This window comes from Pleurodeles waltl, chromosome 3_1 (genome assembly GCF_031143425.1).
Source record: "Pleurodeles waltl isolate 20211129_DDA chromosome 3_1, aPleWal1.hap1.20221129, whole genome shotgun sequence".
Lineage (NCBI taxonomy): Eukaryota > Metazoa > Chordata > Amphibia > Caudata > Salamandridae > Pleurodeles > Pleurodeles waltl.
Window position 1 is genome coordinate 1,961,386,350 of NC_090440.1, and position 15,567 is coordinate 1,961,401,916.

Below are 15,567 nucleotides of genomic sequence, written 5' to 3' on the forward strand. Positions count from 1 at the left end.
TTAGCCCTTACGAAGTGATATTTGGTCGCCCAGCTAATGTATGGGGAGTTCCTCGCCCTAAGAAATACTCAGACTTGCCATACCCGATGTTGATTGACTACTTGCATGACCTTACAACTAAATTGCGTGTTCTTCATCAACAGGTTCAGAGTGCTCTACCAGAGGCTTCCACAGACCCAGGTCATTCCATCCGACCAGGTGACTGGGTCTGCACGAAAAATTTCCAACGACAGAGAAATTTGGAGCCCAGATGGAGAGAGCCACGCCTGGTTCTTTTGACCACAAGAACAGCAGTTAAAGTCGAAGGAAAGAAAAACTGGGTGCATGCCGTGCACTGCAAGAAAGTGCCTTTGCCCTTGCCTTTCGATCAGTGGGTCCGTAGAGGCATCAGTGACTCTGAAAGTGAGAAAGTTCCGCAATTTGTACCATTCAGTGATGCGCGTCTAATTGGAACACTTTCTGAGAAAGAGGACGACGACATCCTTCAAGAAGCAATACCATCGCATCGTCGCTTGAACACGACAAATCCAGGAACATTGTTTCAAAACCAGACTGCCTCTGGACAGGAACGCTATAATTTGAGACCAAAGAACTTGTAAATTTCTCTCCTATGTAGTACTCTATCCCGGTTGCAGGGTCACGGTAGGAGTCTTAGTTACGACCTGAGTAAGTGGCAATAGGCCTGCAGGACCTCACAGTGTCATAGGACGGTAGATAATCGTGACTACAGTGATTGAGGAAGATTGCCGTGAGCATCCACTTAGAAAGATGGAGGCTACATTAGATAAAAGAGAAAGTAAAAATGTAAAGAATAATTGTAAAGAAATATATAGTCGTTGTAGTATTGCTCTATGCGTCATTATATTGTCGTGTATTCTTTTGGCATCTGTAAACTGGATCATTATTACTCTGCAGCAAAAAGTTGTCTCTTCTCCTACCTCTACATCTTCTTCTACTATCTCTCCGCACCTATTTCACACTCTTCCCCAGCATGAACTCATCAGAAGAACTGAATACTTTAACAATTCCTTCGTCCAGTTGTTACATCAACATCAGTTAGTGATCAATACAACTGACTGTTGGGTGTGTGGACTCATACCACATACGGTAGAAAAAGGAATGCCATATTTAGTTCTTCCATTCTCCTATGAAGGTTCCGCTTGGGCTTATTTTGTCATTTTCAATAATGCATATCAAAGTAAAATTAAACAACCTGTCAGTTCACATAGTGTTGGTTCAAATTTCAGTCATAGTTTATTGATAAAGGGAATGGTAGCTATGGCTAAAATCATGGAAAAAAGTGAAGCTTCCATAGATGAAAGAAAAGCATATACCAATTGGAACATAACTAATTACATTTCCAGCCTCAATGATAAGGTTGAGCAAGGAAAATCTCCTCCGATACGGGTCATACCCCAACAAGGAAATTTCTGTCTGCAAATAAATGGTAGAACTCCAAACACCGGACAAAGAGAAAGTTTATGTTCCCATACATATGTTTATTCAGCCCTGAATTCACTGCCGTTAGTACCATCTCAAGGTACATACTTCGTTTGCCACGATAGGGCTTATACATGGTTGCCAGCTGATTTCTCTGGTACTTGTTATATAGCCTTTCTTCTTCCCCCTACATACACCGCTCCTGCGAACCATCATAAAAATAGATATGGCAGAGGGATTGTGGATTCGAAAGACACAGCAGGACAAGAGGGAGGAGATTTCCTCAAAGGATTTCTTCCCTTCTGGGGTCCAATGGCCAACAGCAGAAATATAAGGCAATTGGTTCGTGTCGTAGAAACCACCATAGACATCACTGTAGGAGCTTTAAGTAACATTACAGCTGAACTACAGGCTGATCGTCTTATGACCTTGCAGAACCGTGTTGCCTTAGACTTTGTTCTTGCGGACCGTGGTGGAGTATGCAAATTGATCGGATCAAGTTGCTGTATTTTCATACCTAATGACGCTCCGACAGTATACCAAGCTATCTCTAAGTTACACATAATCTCCGAGTCGATTCATCAGGACGAAGGAGATTGGTCCTTTTCAGAGTGGTTTTGGGGAATACTGTCCAAATGGGGTTGGAAGGTATTGACATTCTTTGGAGTAATTTTAGCTTTTATATTCTCTTGTTGTCTTTGTATGCACTGCGGTCCTGCCATCTGTAACCTATGTGCTACTGCATGTATTCCCAAACCCAAGTCACAAAGAGCAGAGAATATCAAAATGATGGTACAGCAACAGCTTGATGACCTCATGGCCATAGACATCGACTCAGATTAACATGAGTTTGTGTATCTTGCCTGAGTTCTGGCAAAAGGAGGGTCTGAGGAAATTCGATTTTTAATACGATCGTATCGACCCGCCATTTTGTGGCCCGCCGCCATTTTAGGTTGCCTTCACTCAGGCAGCACAGCGAACGAAGTCCATTCTGCCTTTTCTGCTTATTCTGCAACATGGTGTTCAAAACAGCCTTCTGCCTCTATCTTTACAAGGCTGGTATTAAGGTCTGACCGAGTACACTAATCCCTGTCTGGTTTTCTAATCCTTGTTTCAACTATCTGTAGGCTCACACTATTCTCCGCCGATCTTATCTTATCGTCTGGCCTTCGCTGTCCTTTGCTAGTATTCTCTCATTTCACAACTGTCCTCCAAACGCACACAAACTTATCACACCACATGCAACTTCGTTGTGGATCGGTTAATGAATTAGTTCAAGGGAGGGGTGACAAACACAGCTGGAGGGAAGGCAACCTTAAGTCACTTGATACTTTGTTTTCCAATTCCTTCTATTGGTGCTGTCTTGTTTTCCGACATTTCTATTGGCTCTGTTCTATCTTTACATTATTCTTACTGGCTCCTTTCCATGTGTTCTGGGAGTGTATGTAGTTAATAAATGGTTTTTATACGGTATATAAGATTGTGCGCCACAAAGTAAAGTGGCAGTCTCCTGAGAACATACCTTGTGTACTTCTTGGACAACTGTACTAGCTGCAGCTAATAAAATCTGATCTTTTACGCCTGACAGAGTGTCCCGTGTCTCTGTTAGTTGAGGCAGGTGAATCCAAGGAGATTTCAGGCGTACCCTGCGCCGCCAGGCCCATAAGGTTCTGGTTCTTCACCTTGTCCCAGTGTGATTTAGCTTGTGTTTGTGTTTTTACGGGATAAGCTTGTCGTATTTGGTATATTCGGGAGATGCTTGATGGCGTGCCAATAGCTGTAAGTAGTTCATGATGGTTCTGTGTTACCTTGGCCCCATGTTTTACGTATCAGTCCTTTGAGTGCCCCATTTGTGATGAATTCACCTGGTCCTAGGTTGTATGTCTCTGCCAGTCTTGTGTATATTATATATATTGCTCGTCTTCATATAGGTCGCCGATCTGTTGTAAGCCTTTTGCAGTCCATGTCGCTAGGCTCAGTGTGTCATGTAGTTTATTTATCCCTGGTATGGCTAGTAGGGGAATCTTTGGCGAGTATAGTGGTACACGGGTTCCCTGTGATACATATCGGTTCCAGGTACGTTCGGCAACTGTCATTAGTGCATTTTTATGATGCGAAGTGAGTGTGCCCTCCATGAGCCAATCTAGTATCTTTGTGCGTCCTAGTTGCGTTCTCACTTTGTGCCCTCTGGATTTGGGGGGTCATGTAGCCAAGTCGTAATCCAATGCAATTGTACTGCTGCATAATAAAGCTCGAGGTGAGGTACCCTCATACCCCCCTTTCTACTGGGAGGTAAAGCTTAGCTACAGCCACCCTTCTGCGACCGTTCGCCCATATCAATTCAATCAACAGTTTGGTTAGTTGTACGAAGAGTGTTTTTGGTAGTATTAGTGGTAGTGCTGTAAAGTAATAAAGTAATCGAGGAAGCACTATCATTTTGGCCACAGCCACTCTTCCCATAGGCGAGAGGGGCAGTGAGCACCAAAATTGTATAGAGCTTTTAATTGATCTAATGGCTCTATCTAGGTTACCTTCCCTTAGATCTGTGGCGCTATGATAAATATTGACTCCTAAGTATTTAAACGTTGTGTGTTCCCACTCTAAGACATTATCAATTGATGCTTCGACATGTGGTTCTGGGGATGGACACATAGGGAATATGCATGATTTGGCCCAGTTGACACGCAGGCCAGATAGGTCTCCAAAAGTATTAAGTAATTGCAATATGTGTGGAAAGGACACAGTGTGGTTGCATAGGTATATTAGTGCATCTTCTGCGTATAATGAAATTATGCGGAATTCTTCGCCGTCTGGGATACCCCATTCTGCTGCTTCCTTGCGTAGTCTTGCCGCAAGTGGCTCTATTGCAAGTGCAAACAATAGTGGTGATACTGGACAACCTTGTCGTGTTCCTCTTCCTATGTCGAATTTCTCTGAAATGATTGCGCCGGTTTTAATCCGTGCTTTGGGATTAGTATATATTATGGATATCCAGCATATAAAGCCTGCGCCAAATCCCATTTTTTGTAGTGTTGTCATCAAAAAAGGCCAGCCCAGAGTGTCAAAGGTTTTTTCCACATCCAGGGACACCGCCACCCTAGAGTGAACTAGTCTTGAAGTCATGGACATGATGCGTATTAAGTTTCTGATATTAATAGAGGTATTACACCCTGGTATAAAGCCAGATTGGTCTGGGTGTATCGTGGAGAACATACTTGAGAGTGAAACTTCCTTGTGGATTGTTTGCAGCAGAAAATATACGATCCAAAAATATGGCTAGACTGAGCCTTTTTTATTGACCCATTATATTGCTTAGGAGCCATCTTGTACTTCTGCTTATCCTCCAGTAGTGACTCCTCCAGAGCCTTTCTAGTATCTTGCACTGCTTCTTTCTCGCAGCTCAGCAGTAAACCAGGGAGCAGAGGAGAGGCGCCTATGATTACCTCACTTTTCGTGGGGGCTACCCTGTCTGCCATCTCTAATAACGAAGAATTTGTGACTAGAGCTCTTATTTCCACATCTCCACCAAGTGAAGGGGTAGACCTAGCTGGCACATATTCCATCTCTGTTATCTTGGCCTTCAACCATCTGCGATATTGACTAACATTGATCTGTGCATTCCTTCCTATAGGGGTGAAATCTCTGTGCCAAGTGAAGTGAACTGAAGAATGTTCTAACCAAGGGATTGTCTGAACTTTCGCAACTTCCACAACCCTGTTGAGAAGAACGAGATCCAACATGTAACCGCCTGGTGAGTCAGAAGCATAACATATTGATTGAGATTAAGAGAGCTTAATTTCTCGAAAAAGGAGGTGGCTTAAACCTCCTTGATAGTGTCAGTGAGCATAAAGAAATCACCAAGAAGGATACCATTTGAAACCTGCAGTAGATGATGAGCAATATCATTATCCAACGTATTAACTAAGTCCCCTGGGTATCCAGGGGGCCGATGGACCAAAGCCCCGTGTGGAGTCTGCCGATAATGAAATACAAAACCCTATTGTCTCTGCCCATTTCAGATCATGTAAGGGAAATGTGGAACATTTAAAAAAAAATTAAAAATATTAGCCACACCACCTCCTCTACTACCCTATCTGTCTGTGTGGATGAGAGAATCATTTTATGGTCTGGCAGAATCAATATTCGGGGCAGAAGTTTCATTCATTCAGGTCTCAGTTAAGAAGAATAAGTCAATTTGTTTCTTACTAAGCAGGTCACAGATAAGCAAAGCATTCTTATGTAGTGCTCACACATTGGGCAGGATCGCACACCTCACTGGTCAATCCTTCCTCAGATTTGTTGTCAGGCTAGGTGTCAATGGTCTCACCATGGTACCATCAGACCTATGCAATTAAGTCCCACAATCATCACATCACTCATTACTAGCTTTCCCTGATTTAATATGTTCATCACCTTACGGTCTACACTTCTTCAATAACACATCCATGCATATACCCTTCTGCCTACCAGTAACAGGCTACTCATTATTACATCCTGCACAAACAGTATCAATCTTTACACAAGTCTTTCTACATAGTGATCCAACATAAACACGAGAGCTCTACATGCCTAAAACCTACTCTTTAGAGCAGCGTGTACAGTGCCAAATCATAGTTTAGTACTCTGGCCCAAGTACATTCACAGTGTGAGCTCTTTTGAAAACTCCTTACTGTGTTGGTAAGTATACAAAAAGTATTACACACTATACACACTGCATGGCTACCTCTTCAATAGTAACTCCTAAACAACATAGTTGAAATTGGTACGACAAATCCTGCTCTTCACTGCATTAAAACCTTCCTATTAATAGCAAAGTGCTGCTTTTCAATAACATTGGGCCTACCTTGTCCCAGCATCTTGTCTATTGGCTGTCCATTTTAATACTTATTTCTGTCCTTTGATGGAACCTGCCACACTACATGGAGTATCTTTTTTAACTATACTGGTGATAGTAACAAGGTCATTTTAACTTTGGTGGACAGACCAAGAGAGGTCCTGGCTCTGCCAGCTTTACGATGGTTCATCATCCAAATTTAGAGTTCCCTTCTGCTGTGATAAGGAATTTTCACCAAACTGCTCCCAGCAACACAGAAGGAGCGCTTTCTTCGACAAAAAACGTAAATAATAATCAGGCACCCTTGTCATGGCACATCAAGGCATCTGGAAATCATTCATGACAAACTGAGTAATTGGACCAGGTAACCTATGGTAGGAAATCTTCTGCAACATGGGAGGCAAGAGATGTGCGGAGTGGTAGTTGTGCTTCATAATGCTGGAGCTGGAAATTCAGCTCTTTGTTGTTGTCTGGTGGTCAACAAGTCATGGGATGGGCCAGGAAGTGATAACCTTTGGTATCAGAGATTGTCAGGAGCTGAACTCAAAAGTTGCTATGTAGCCTCCTTTCAAGACGTGCTTGAACATGTGAGCTGATGGATGTCTCGAGTGAAAAGCAACAGGATAAACTCGAAAAAGCCAATAAGTCATACAAAATTATAATAATTGTGTACCAGGAGAACTCACAAGGACAGAAGAGGTTAACTCTAATGTGAAAAGAGCAAACCAGCAGACACCATAGTGATTCACAACAATCTCTGCTGGACTTCAGTTTTCAACCATACCATAAAGAGACCATAATTACGTGCAAACAAGTTAAATACCACTCCTATGCTTTTTGAACAACTGTCCCTATCCCACGATCTCACTAAGGAGAGAGACTGTTTTAACACTTCAATGGAGATGATTATTAACACATTTCATGTGTCCCAAAACACGCCTTGTAAAAGAGCCCCTTCAGCAGCTTAGCATGCACCAGTAGCACGGTGTTGGTGAGAGAGTTACTGTCATGTTAACAAAACACTGTCTTTGAGGCACCACAAAGTTAACTTTAGTAAAACGGACCTTTTAGTTTCTCTCAAACCTCAAGGGGGGATGCTCATTATAGGATAATCCTGAGTAGTGCCCGACATTTGTAGTAGGTAGTTGTGTGGGGGAGGATAGACCAAAGTCACGTGATTAAATGAGCCTCTCTTTCCCTCCTTCGGTGGATGCCTCCCATGCATCACAGTGGAGAAGGGAACAATAAGAGCCAGGCAGAGATGTGCTAGGCGTGTCTCCCACATGCCCTTGGCATGTGCACTCGCTTGTGTGCTTGAGACCTGGGCGACGCAGGGGTTGGCATTAACGCACCCATGCAACATGCCAGAGTGGAGAAAGTCTTAATTGTGAAGCTAATAAGCAAGAGTACACTGGACTCTTGAGTTGGAAACCTTTATTGTACAATGAGTATGTGATGCTTAGTCTTACAGTTGTTGAAAAAGTTAGTGAAAATTTCCAAGCTTTGTTGATAAGTAGAATTTTGTCGACGTGTTTTACACTTTTATCTCTCAGAGCAGGTGAGGTTTCAGGCTTTTAATACTTTCATCTAACACACAAGGTATCAGAAATACCAATATTATTCGCCTTAATTTCTAGGCACACTGGCTTTGTCATTTAGACGTGTACTTCTATCCTATACCTGTCCAGAGCATGCTAATTACTTCTGGATAGAGAGACCAATCCCAGAGGGAGTTGCTTGAAGGAGCACCACCCATCCAAAGTCAAACCAAAGGTATTGTTGACTGCATTCTAATAGATTGCCACCAAAAAATAGGTTGTCCCTCATTGTGTGTAGTAACTGGTACTATATATACATATACAAGGACACATGAAAATTATCTGGGGTACAGATGGGTGAGAAATTAATCAAAGTAGTGATTTTAGTATATCCACGAGCCTCAGCATTTAGAGCCTGTTGTCTAAACTGATTAGGTGGTTGCAAAGCCTGCGATGTGCAAAATAACATGCTTCCTGACAGTAATAGAAGGAGCTGCGATATACCAAAGATACTGTGAGAGTTGGAAAAGTCTCTTTGGCTTTCAAAGTGCCTTTTGCAACACATTTTAAATCATAAATCGGAGTTAGGAGGAAAGGGAAAGATTCGGAACGCCATGTGTAAATGATTTGCCACTGTAATTGTGCTGACACACAAAGCACATTTATAAACAAAGCATAAAACATATACATTTAAAAATTAAATTATAAATTAAAGTACAGACACGGAGAATAACAGGTTTAACCCTTGATCTTTCATCACTAGCTCAAACGTAGTCATACGTTTGGATCACAGGCAGACATGACCAATTTTAGAAACTCGACTGATCGAATGCTTCATTGAAAAGACAAGCATTACTGTAGACCTGTGATAGAGTTTTGAGCAGTTTATATGTTTGTGCATTATTAACAACGTGCATAATGTGGATTTGCTATTTGAATTTGCTATGACATGTTAAAGTGCCTTTTCTAGGCTTCTGTTAACTAAGCCTAAGTTCGGCTTCAACGACATCTTATTCAAAATGGATGTCTCCTCCTGCATGTTCAACATAGACACAGTAAGGAGGCTGTTTCGCAAGGTCTTTCTGCTTGCTCGCTGTGCTGCATTCATTTACAACAGTTTGCTATTGTTTTTGTAACTATTTTCGCCGGCCATCTCTGGATGACGTTAGCATTGAGTGGGATAGTGGGACAGTGCATGTATGATGAGGTATTATGACGTTTATTAGAACTGTGCTAGAAATGTGAATATTTTGGTCACAGCACGGTGATTTTTAGGAAATTAATTTTCTCCTCTGCAAGAAAACTGTGTATAAACCCCAGGTTTTCACGGTAAGCCAAAAGACTTTCTGATGCTACTAGGGATGTTACCTGATTTCTTAGCGATTTTGCTGCCCACTGAAAAGGTGGTTATTTCCTGAATTGTCCTATTAGTAGGCCTTCATGGCATTAATTGTTTATGCATCAGACCTTAACATCTCTGTATTGTACCTTTTGAATATGTGTAATAAATAATTTCAAATTTCTATGTTTGCCCAAGCACCCACATATTGAGCCTGTCTTTATTTAATTTATTGAAATTTAGAGATGGTGAGTTGTGCCTTATCTTGGGACACATTGCCACATGAAACAGAGTATCAACTCTGCCATCCACCCATCCAGCCATGGGTGTGTTAAATGTAGGGGTTCCCTGCCCCCACACCTATGTCAAACAGAAGATGCACATCTGTAATAAGCCAGCATTTTCCCACAGAATGTGCCCTAGAGATTCAACTATGGAGTCAACATAATTTAATTTATTCTGAAGTGGCGGTGGAGTGTTCAGTGTTCCGTACCCCAGGGGTCACTCTTGTTGCCACTCTTATTTAACATCTTCATCAGGCCTTCTTGTTCCATTGCTATATGCAAAGGAGTTGGGTATATTGTATTGCTATTTATATAGTACAAACCTAACTATGAAACAATGGAGCACTGTACATTACATGGGGATTGGGGGGCGACGGGTTAGGAAGACAATCTGCAAGATCGTGTCAAATCAGATCAAATGAAGATTACATAAATACATTTCACATTTTCAGGCACAAGGAGATTAAGTAAATTTCACCAAAGTGTTAGGCCAAGCACCAAGGTCAAAATTTAAACCTGGATCCCCAGGTTCCAAAGTCAGCAGCTCCAGCAACTAAAAAACCATCTTTTGCTGAAGTTGCACAGATTTGTTTAGGGCTCAATGTTCGTCATGGTGTGTTTTTCAATGTAAAAAAAGAGGGCTGAAATTAACATGTGGCACAGTGGATTGGATGATCCAAAATGAACAAAGGCTAATGTGGCCATAAGGTAGGGGCCCCTACTGATGTAAAGATACAAACTTTGAACCTCAAGCAAACTTCCAAACCCATCTGATCTCGTTGATCTTCCATGTAGCTTTGTAAACACAATACTCAGTTTAGATATTATGTGGGACGTCAGTACTGCAGCCCAGATGAGTTCAGTGGTTTTGTCTGTTTTTAGTCTAATGGCTTGATTACAAATCAGGCTATAATTTTGGATCTCCATGCAAACAGGAGTCAACCTACAAACTGGCAGTTGGCTAAAATGGGTGCTTAAAATCAACCTAATGACCTGGGACCAATGGACAGCCATCGTATGTAAAACTTAAAGTTCACAGAACACACCCAGTGTTCCAGACCATGGAAGATGACAAAACGTTTATGGCATTCACATCCATAGACCTACCATAGATGTTAGCGCTCACCTTTGATTTGTACTACTATTCTGGCCCATGAGATGTTCAAAGAGATTTGCTACTTAGGCTTTGGAAAGCGAGAGTGGAAGTGGAGGGCGTGGTCCTAGGTTTACTAAGACATTTAGTAGACCTGGAGGGACCTCCTACCATGTACTCCAGAGCCTGGTCCATTTAATTTTATCAAATTCCGTGCTCAAGTCTTCATAAGGACTGTATAAAGAGTTAGCCATCAGCAAAGAAGGACCACACAAATGAACTGTGACATGTTGAACATCCCTTTTGGAGTCCAGTCTGTTCAGTAGGGCAGATTGTATTCTGGCCTATGTAATTATAAAGGCATATGAGGAATGATTCACTAAATATTCAAACGCAGAATTCACAAGGGAAATAAGCCTCAAGATACAGGTATTGCTAGCCAGGCAAAGGGGTGTATTTATCAACAGCAGCAGGTGCAGTGGTACCAGGGTACAAACGTCTGAGGGGGCACGCCATTTAAGGCTCTGTTTCAATTTCAATCTGTGTAGAAGCCCATTTTCTTTGCATTGGAGCCCATGGATCAGTTGCTACATCATAGCCAACCATTTTTGTGTACTTTGAAAATGACCCCATTATCCCTGGCAGCACTTTGCTGTGAATTTGGTCAGACCAGTAGCACAAAATATGGGACTGAAAGCTCTAGTCTAACACAAAGACTTCTGCTTTTACATAGCATGCACAGCATTTCACAGGACATCAGGCCAGGGGCTTGAAAACTGTTTTACTTCAACAATACCCCTTTATGTAAATATTGGTATTTAAATAGATCAAACCTAAATGCGAAGCAACAGAGTGGGTTGGGACATTTAGACATGGGTGGATTAAGTGATTTGTCCAGAGTCACATGATTTTGAGTCTAACTGCTAAGGCCAGAATTTGAAACTGGGTCTCCAGGTTCCAAAGGTGGCAACTCGAACCTCTAGACCATATCTCCTAGTCACCCTGACGGGGATAGGCCAAGTTGTAACGATGGTAAGTTCTTCCATGGGGGTTTGTTCGAGTTGCTGCATCCTGATGTTGGATGCCATGAGCTGCTGCAGAGCAGTACATCAGAATGAGGATCTGACAGGATACATAAAACAAGGAGAACTGGAGTATTCATAGATGTTCACAATACGACAAGCAGTTATTTGCAGAAATAAAACATTAAATATGAACAAACACTTTTATTCGCTACACTCAGGAAAAATGCAATGGTTAAGCAGAAAGTTAGCAATTACTCAACACTCAATCACTGTGGGCCCTAAGGATCTCTGTCCTATCCAGAAAGTGCACTTCTAATCACAACTTTGAGGCACAAGTAGGTGTCCAGTTCAGGCCCTGGGTTCAGGAGATATCAGTACGGTAAGCAATGTAGGGTCTCAGGCCAGTGCAGTAGCCAAAATTCCCTTCACTGAAAGGATGCACAATGAACCTTGGTGATGTAATAATAACTAACAGTGCCTGGCCAAGTGAGATGTGGATGCCAGATGGCTAGAGGGTGAGTGGAAGGAAGGAGTAGGATGGAGAGGTCAATCGTGGAACATTAACAAAGTAACAGGTCAAGGCTGCAAGCACATTTCCTGCAACAGGATGGAATACAAAGTCAGGGCAAAGGCAACACAGCAGTCTGAAATGCAGCAACGTTTATATTAATTATCTAGGCAAAAAAACAACATTTAAGTAGTTTCAGAGGTCTAGAGATCCCACTGAAGGTGAACCGCCTAAGAAACTCAGACACACCTGAAAAGTCCCTCAATGACCTGCACTTGATATAGGCTATGTATGTGATCGAGGCTTTCCTTCTTTCCAGACCCACGGTATCCAATCAATCAGGCTGCAAGGTAACAGCCACTCTTTGATTATTCTACTGTGCCTTCTTTCTACCTAAGCACGCAACCAATTTCACGGCTGTTATTATCAGCCAATGGTAACCTTTGGCCTGAGAGTTTCTGTCCGAACCTAGGAATCCTTCAATGACAATAAAGATTCATTACTGCATTATACAGGTAACTGGTATGAATGTGCTTTAGCCACCTAGCAAAGCTCAAGATGTCAGTATCTTCACTTACCACCCCTTCCCGCAAGTGTCCTAGCACCAGGTCAGATTTGGTTTTTGGAAGTTGACTGTCTTGCATTTCACGGGAGACATGACTGTAGATCTGCTCCTCAAGACAGTGGTTGATTTGAGCCATGAGGGCATTGTGCAGCTCCCCTGGAACAAGAAAAAGGACATGATCTGATTGGCTGTTGAAAGGCATCATCCAGTAAATGATTTCCCAGTGGATGCTACTGTCAAACAAAAGGACACTGAAATTCTCATTATTGTTGATGCAGGAAATAATTAACAGACCTCCATTTTTAGCTTTTGACTAAAAAGCAACCATATTCTTCTACATGCTCTAATAAAGTGTAGGTTCTTCTCTTCAAAATCTATGGATGTATGAGGAACAGAAACACAGAAACCAGTGTACCATAAAACGCTGCACTAGATTATCCAATTTTCACACAGCCTGTGCCACTGACATAGCTTGCAAGTAAGCTGTATCAACACTTTCAGAGCTTTAACCTCTTTGCAGGTAGAATTGCAGAGATATTGAATATTCAGTGCAGGAAAGTGGTCTGCATAGCCTTACTCGCATGTTTTATTTTCTACATATCCTGGCGCAAGAGCTGAATAAAAAGTGTAAATCTAACCAGGAGCCATTCTAAAAGCATCCAATGGGCAATCTTTAATTTGTAAAAATAAATAAATAATAATAATAATACTATTACCTGCAGGGGCCCAAAACTTTTCTTAGGATGGTGCAACTCCCTTACCGCGAGTGGAACTGAAACAAGTAAGCCCATCGTCCTCAAGATGGCTTTCTTGGATGTTCTACTCCAAGAAACTTTTAAAAAAATAGGGCCATATTGTGTATATAACAGTCCATATTTACTTAAAGTAGGTAAAAAGACACTGGGTCTGAAAGTGCACTCTAGAAGAACACTTGTGATATATTCCAGAACTTTCACAGTCTGGCTTGAGGAAAGTGTAAGGGTTGGAGTATATTAAAAGCTGCTTTTTCCTTTCTTCCAACATTTAAAGTAAGAGATTACACATACTAAAGGGAAGGTTTAGTAACGGAAAAGAGGAGTCGGTGGAACCACTGGAATACAGAAGAAGCCAAAGTCATGCACAAAGAGGATAAGAAAAGGCACACATGAGAAGACAATGAAATATACAAAGGAGATTGGATTATTCAGTTTCTACAGAGGGCAGAGAAACAACGAAGGTTAAAAGGAGAGAGTGAAACCATGCGTGAAACCATAAGCAGTGAGAACAGTTTGACCAAAAACAGGGAAAAAGGGCAGGATAGTAACATGGTAACACAACATGAAAATATCTGGGGAATCCCGAGTAAGATCTATAAATTCTTGCCTACCTTTCACTTGACACTTGCTATAATTCAAACCCACCTTTATATTACATTATTCCACGCCCAAAACATTTTTTATTGCCTATAAAATCATTTTTTATCAAAAGACATCAGACCATGGTACAGATAGTCAGATCCTCCAAAAAGGCAACACATTAATTAAATTAATCAAAAGCGCAGACACCCTCTATATGCTCCCTCAAACATATTCACACTCCATCTTTAAAATGAACCATGATCTGTCATGGCAGCCTAATCATTAGGTAATCCACCAGTGACCACACACAATGGTATATCAGGGCCAGTGGTAAAAGCGGGTAAAGAGGAATGGGATTAGAGGGAAAACAGAGACATAGGACACCACCACCCTGGCTCGCTACTTCCTTTTAGTTAAGAAGGTCTGCAGGATGTAGAGGATCTCTACAGGGCAAAGAGATATTTTAAGTAGCTTGTCACTAAGGCCTTCATTACGCGTTAAGGGCTAACTTCGGATTCCTGTGCAAAGACATGTTTGCACAGGAATCGGAAGTACAAGTTGTGTGACACTTATCACACCTTCACAAGTTTCCACTGATAAATTCCAGCAAGTCAAACGTGCTGAAATGTATCATGGGAAATGTCCCGAAAAAAGACAAAACATACGGGGGGGGGCTCCTCTGCTTGGGCGGAGGAGCGTTGCCCCCACTCCAGTAGCAGCCACTGCAAACCTTTTACATCTAAATGATAATAAACCATATTTCTTATTGTTGCGTTGTGAAAGGGGGGCAATTGGGGATGAGGGGAGTGCACAGTGCACTCCCCTCAGTGCGCATAATGTGTTTGGCCGGGACGTCTCGGGCCGGTCAAACACACATGTGCAGTAGGCTCTCTCCAGCCGGGCACTGTTGCTGGGCTGAAGAGAGCAGGCACAGGCTTCTAGTCTGCCTGCGAGCGCCCTGGCTGGGCGCTCCCAGCCAGTCCTAACACTGCTCTGAGCAGCGTCAGGATTGGCTGCAGGGCAGGCTGGGAGCCTGTGCTTTCTGTGGGGAAGGAGGAGCAGCACGGCGCTGATGCGAGGAAGGTAGGTTTTTAAAAAAAATATATAATTTAATATTTATCCTAAGGCCCCCACTGTGCGTGCCACCCCACCCCTTTACAGCGCAACTGAAAACATATAGAATTCGGTGGGCTAGAAACTGATTGTGTGGTGTCCTTTATTTTCCTGGTACATACTCTAACCTATTCTAACTAAATATACATAAAATAAGTATCCCAAATATACACATGTACTAGTATGTTTTGAATACATACAGAAAAGCTATGCTACAACATGCTCCCTTGTGGAAGACGATCTATAGTTTCCACTTGACTTATAAAGAACTATAGAATAACCAATACTGTTAACATCCTGTTGTGAGCTGCACTTAGCAATTGTAGAAGCATACTAGGACTCGAATATTTTGTACGTCATTCATTGATATACACATGCAATATTGTCCACTCTAAGAATTCTTCCTGTCTCTTCACAAGGTAACATTGATATAATACAAAACCCTTGTCCTAGGAGTTCAGGTAAGTGTTCAAGAAAACAGTTTGCAGTTA

At 42.0% G+C, this 15,567-nt stretch overlaps 1 protein-coding gene across 1 annotated transcript in view; it reads right to left on the reverse strand.

The window, feature by feature from the left end:
- Positions 1–15,567, reverse strand: part of LOC138285854 (uncharacterized) — a 492,092-nt gene that overhangs the window by 395,769 nt on the left and 80,756 nt on the right. Inside the window, exon 3 of the mRNA XM_069226328.1 lies at positions 12,640–12,782. Coding sequence (XP_069082429.1) covers positions 12,640–12,782 — 143 coding nt within the window. The remainder of the gene's footprint in view (positions 1–12,639; positions 12,783–15,567) is intronic.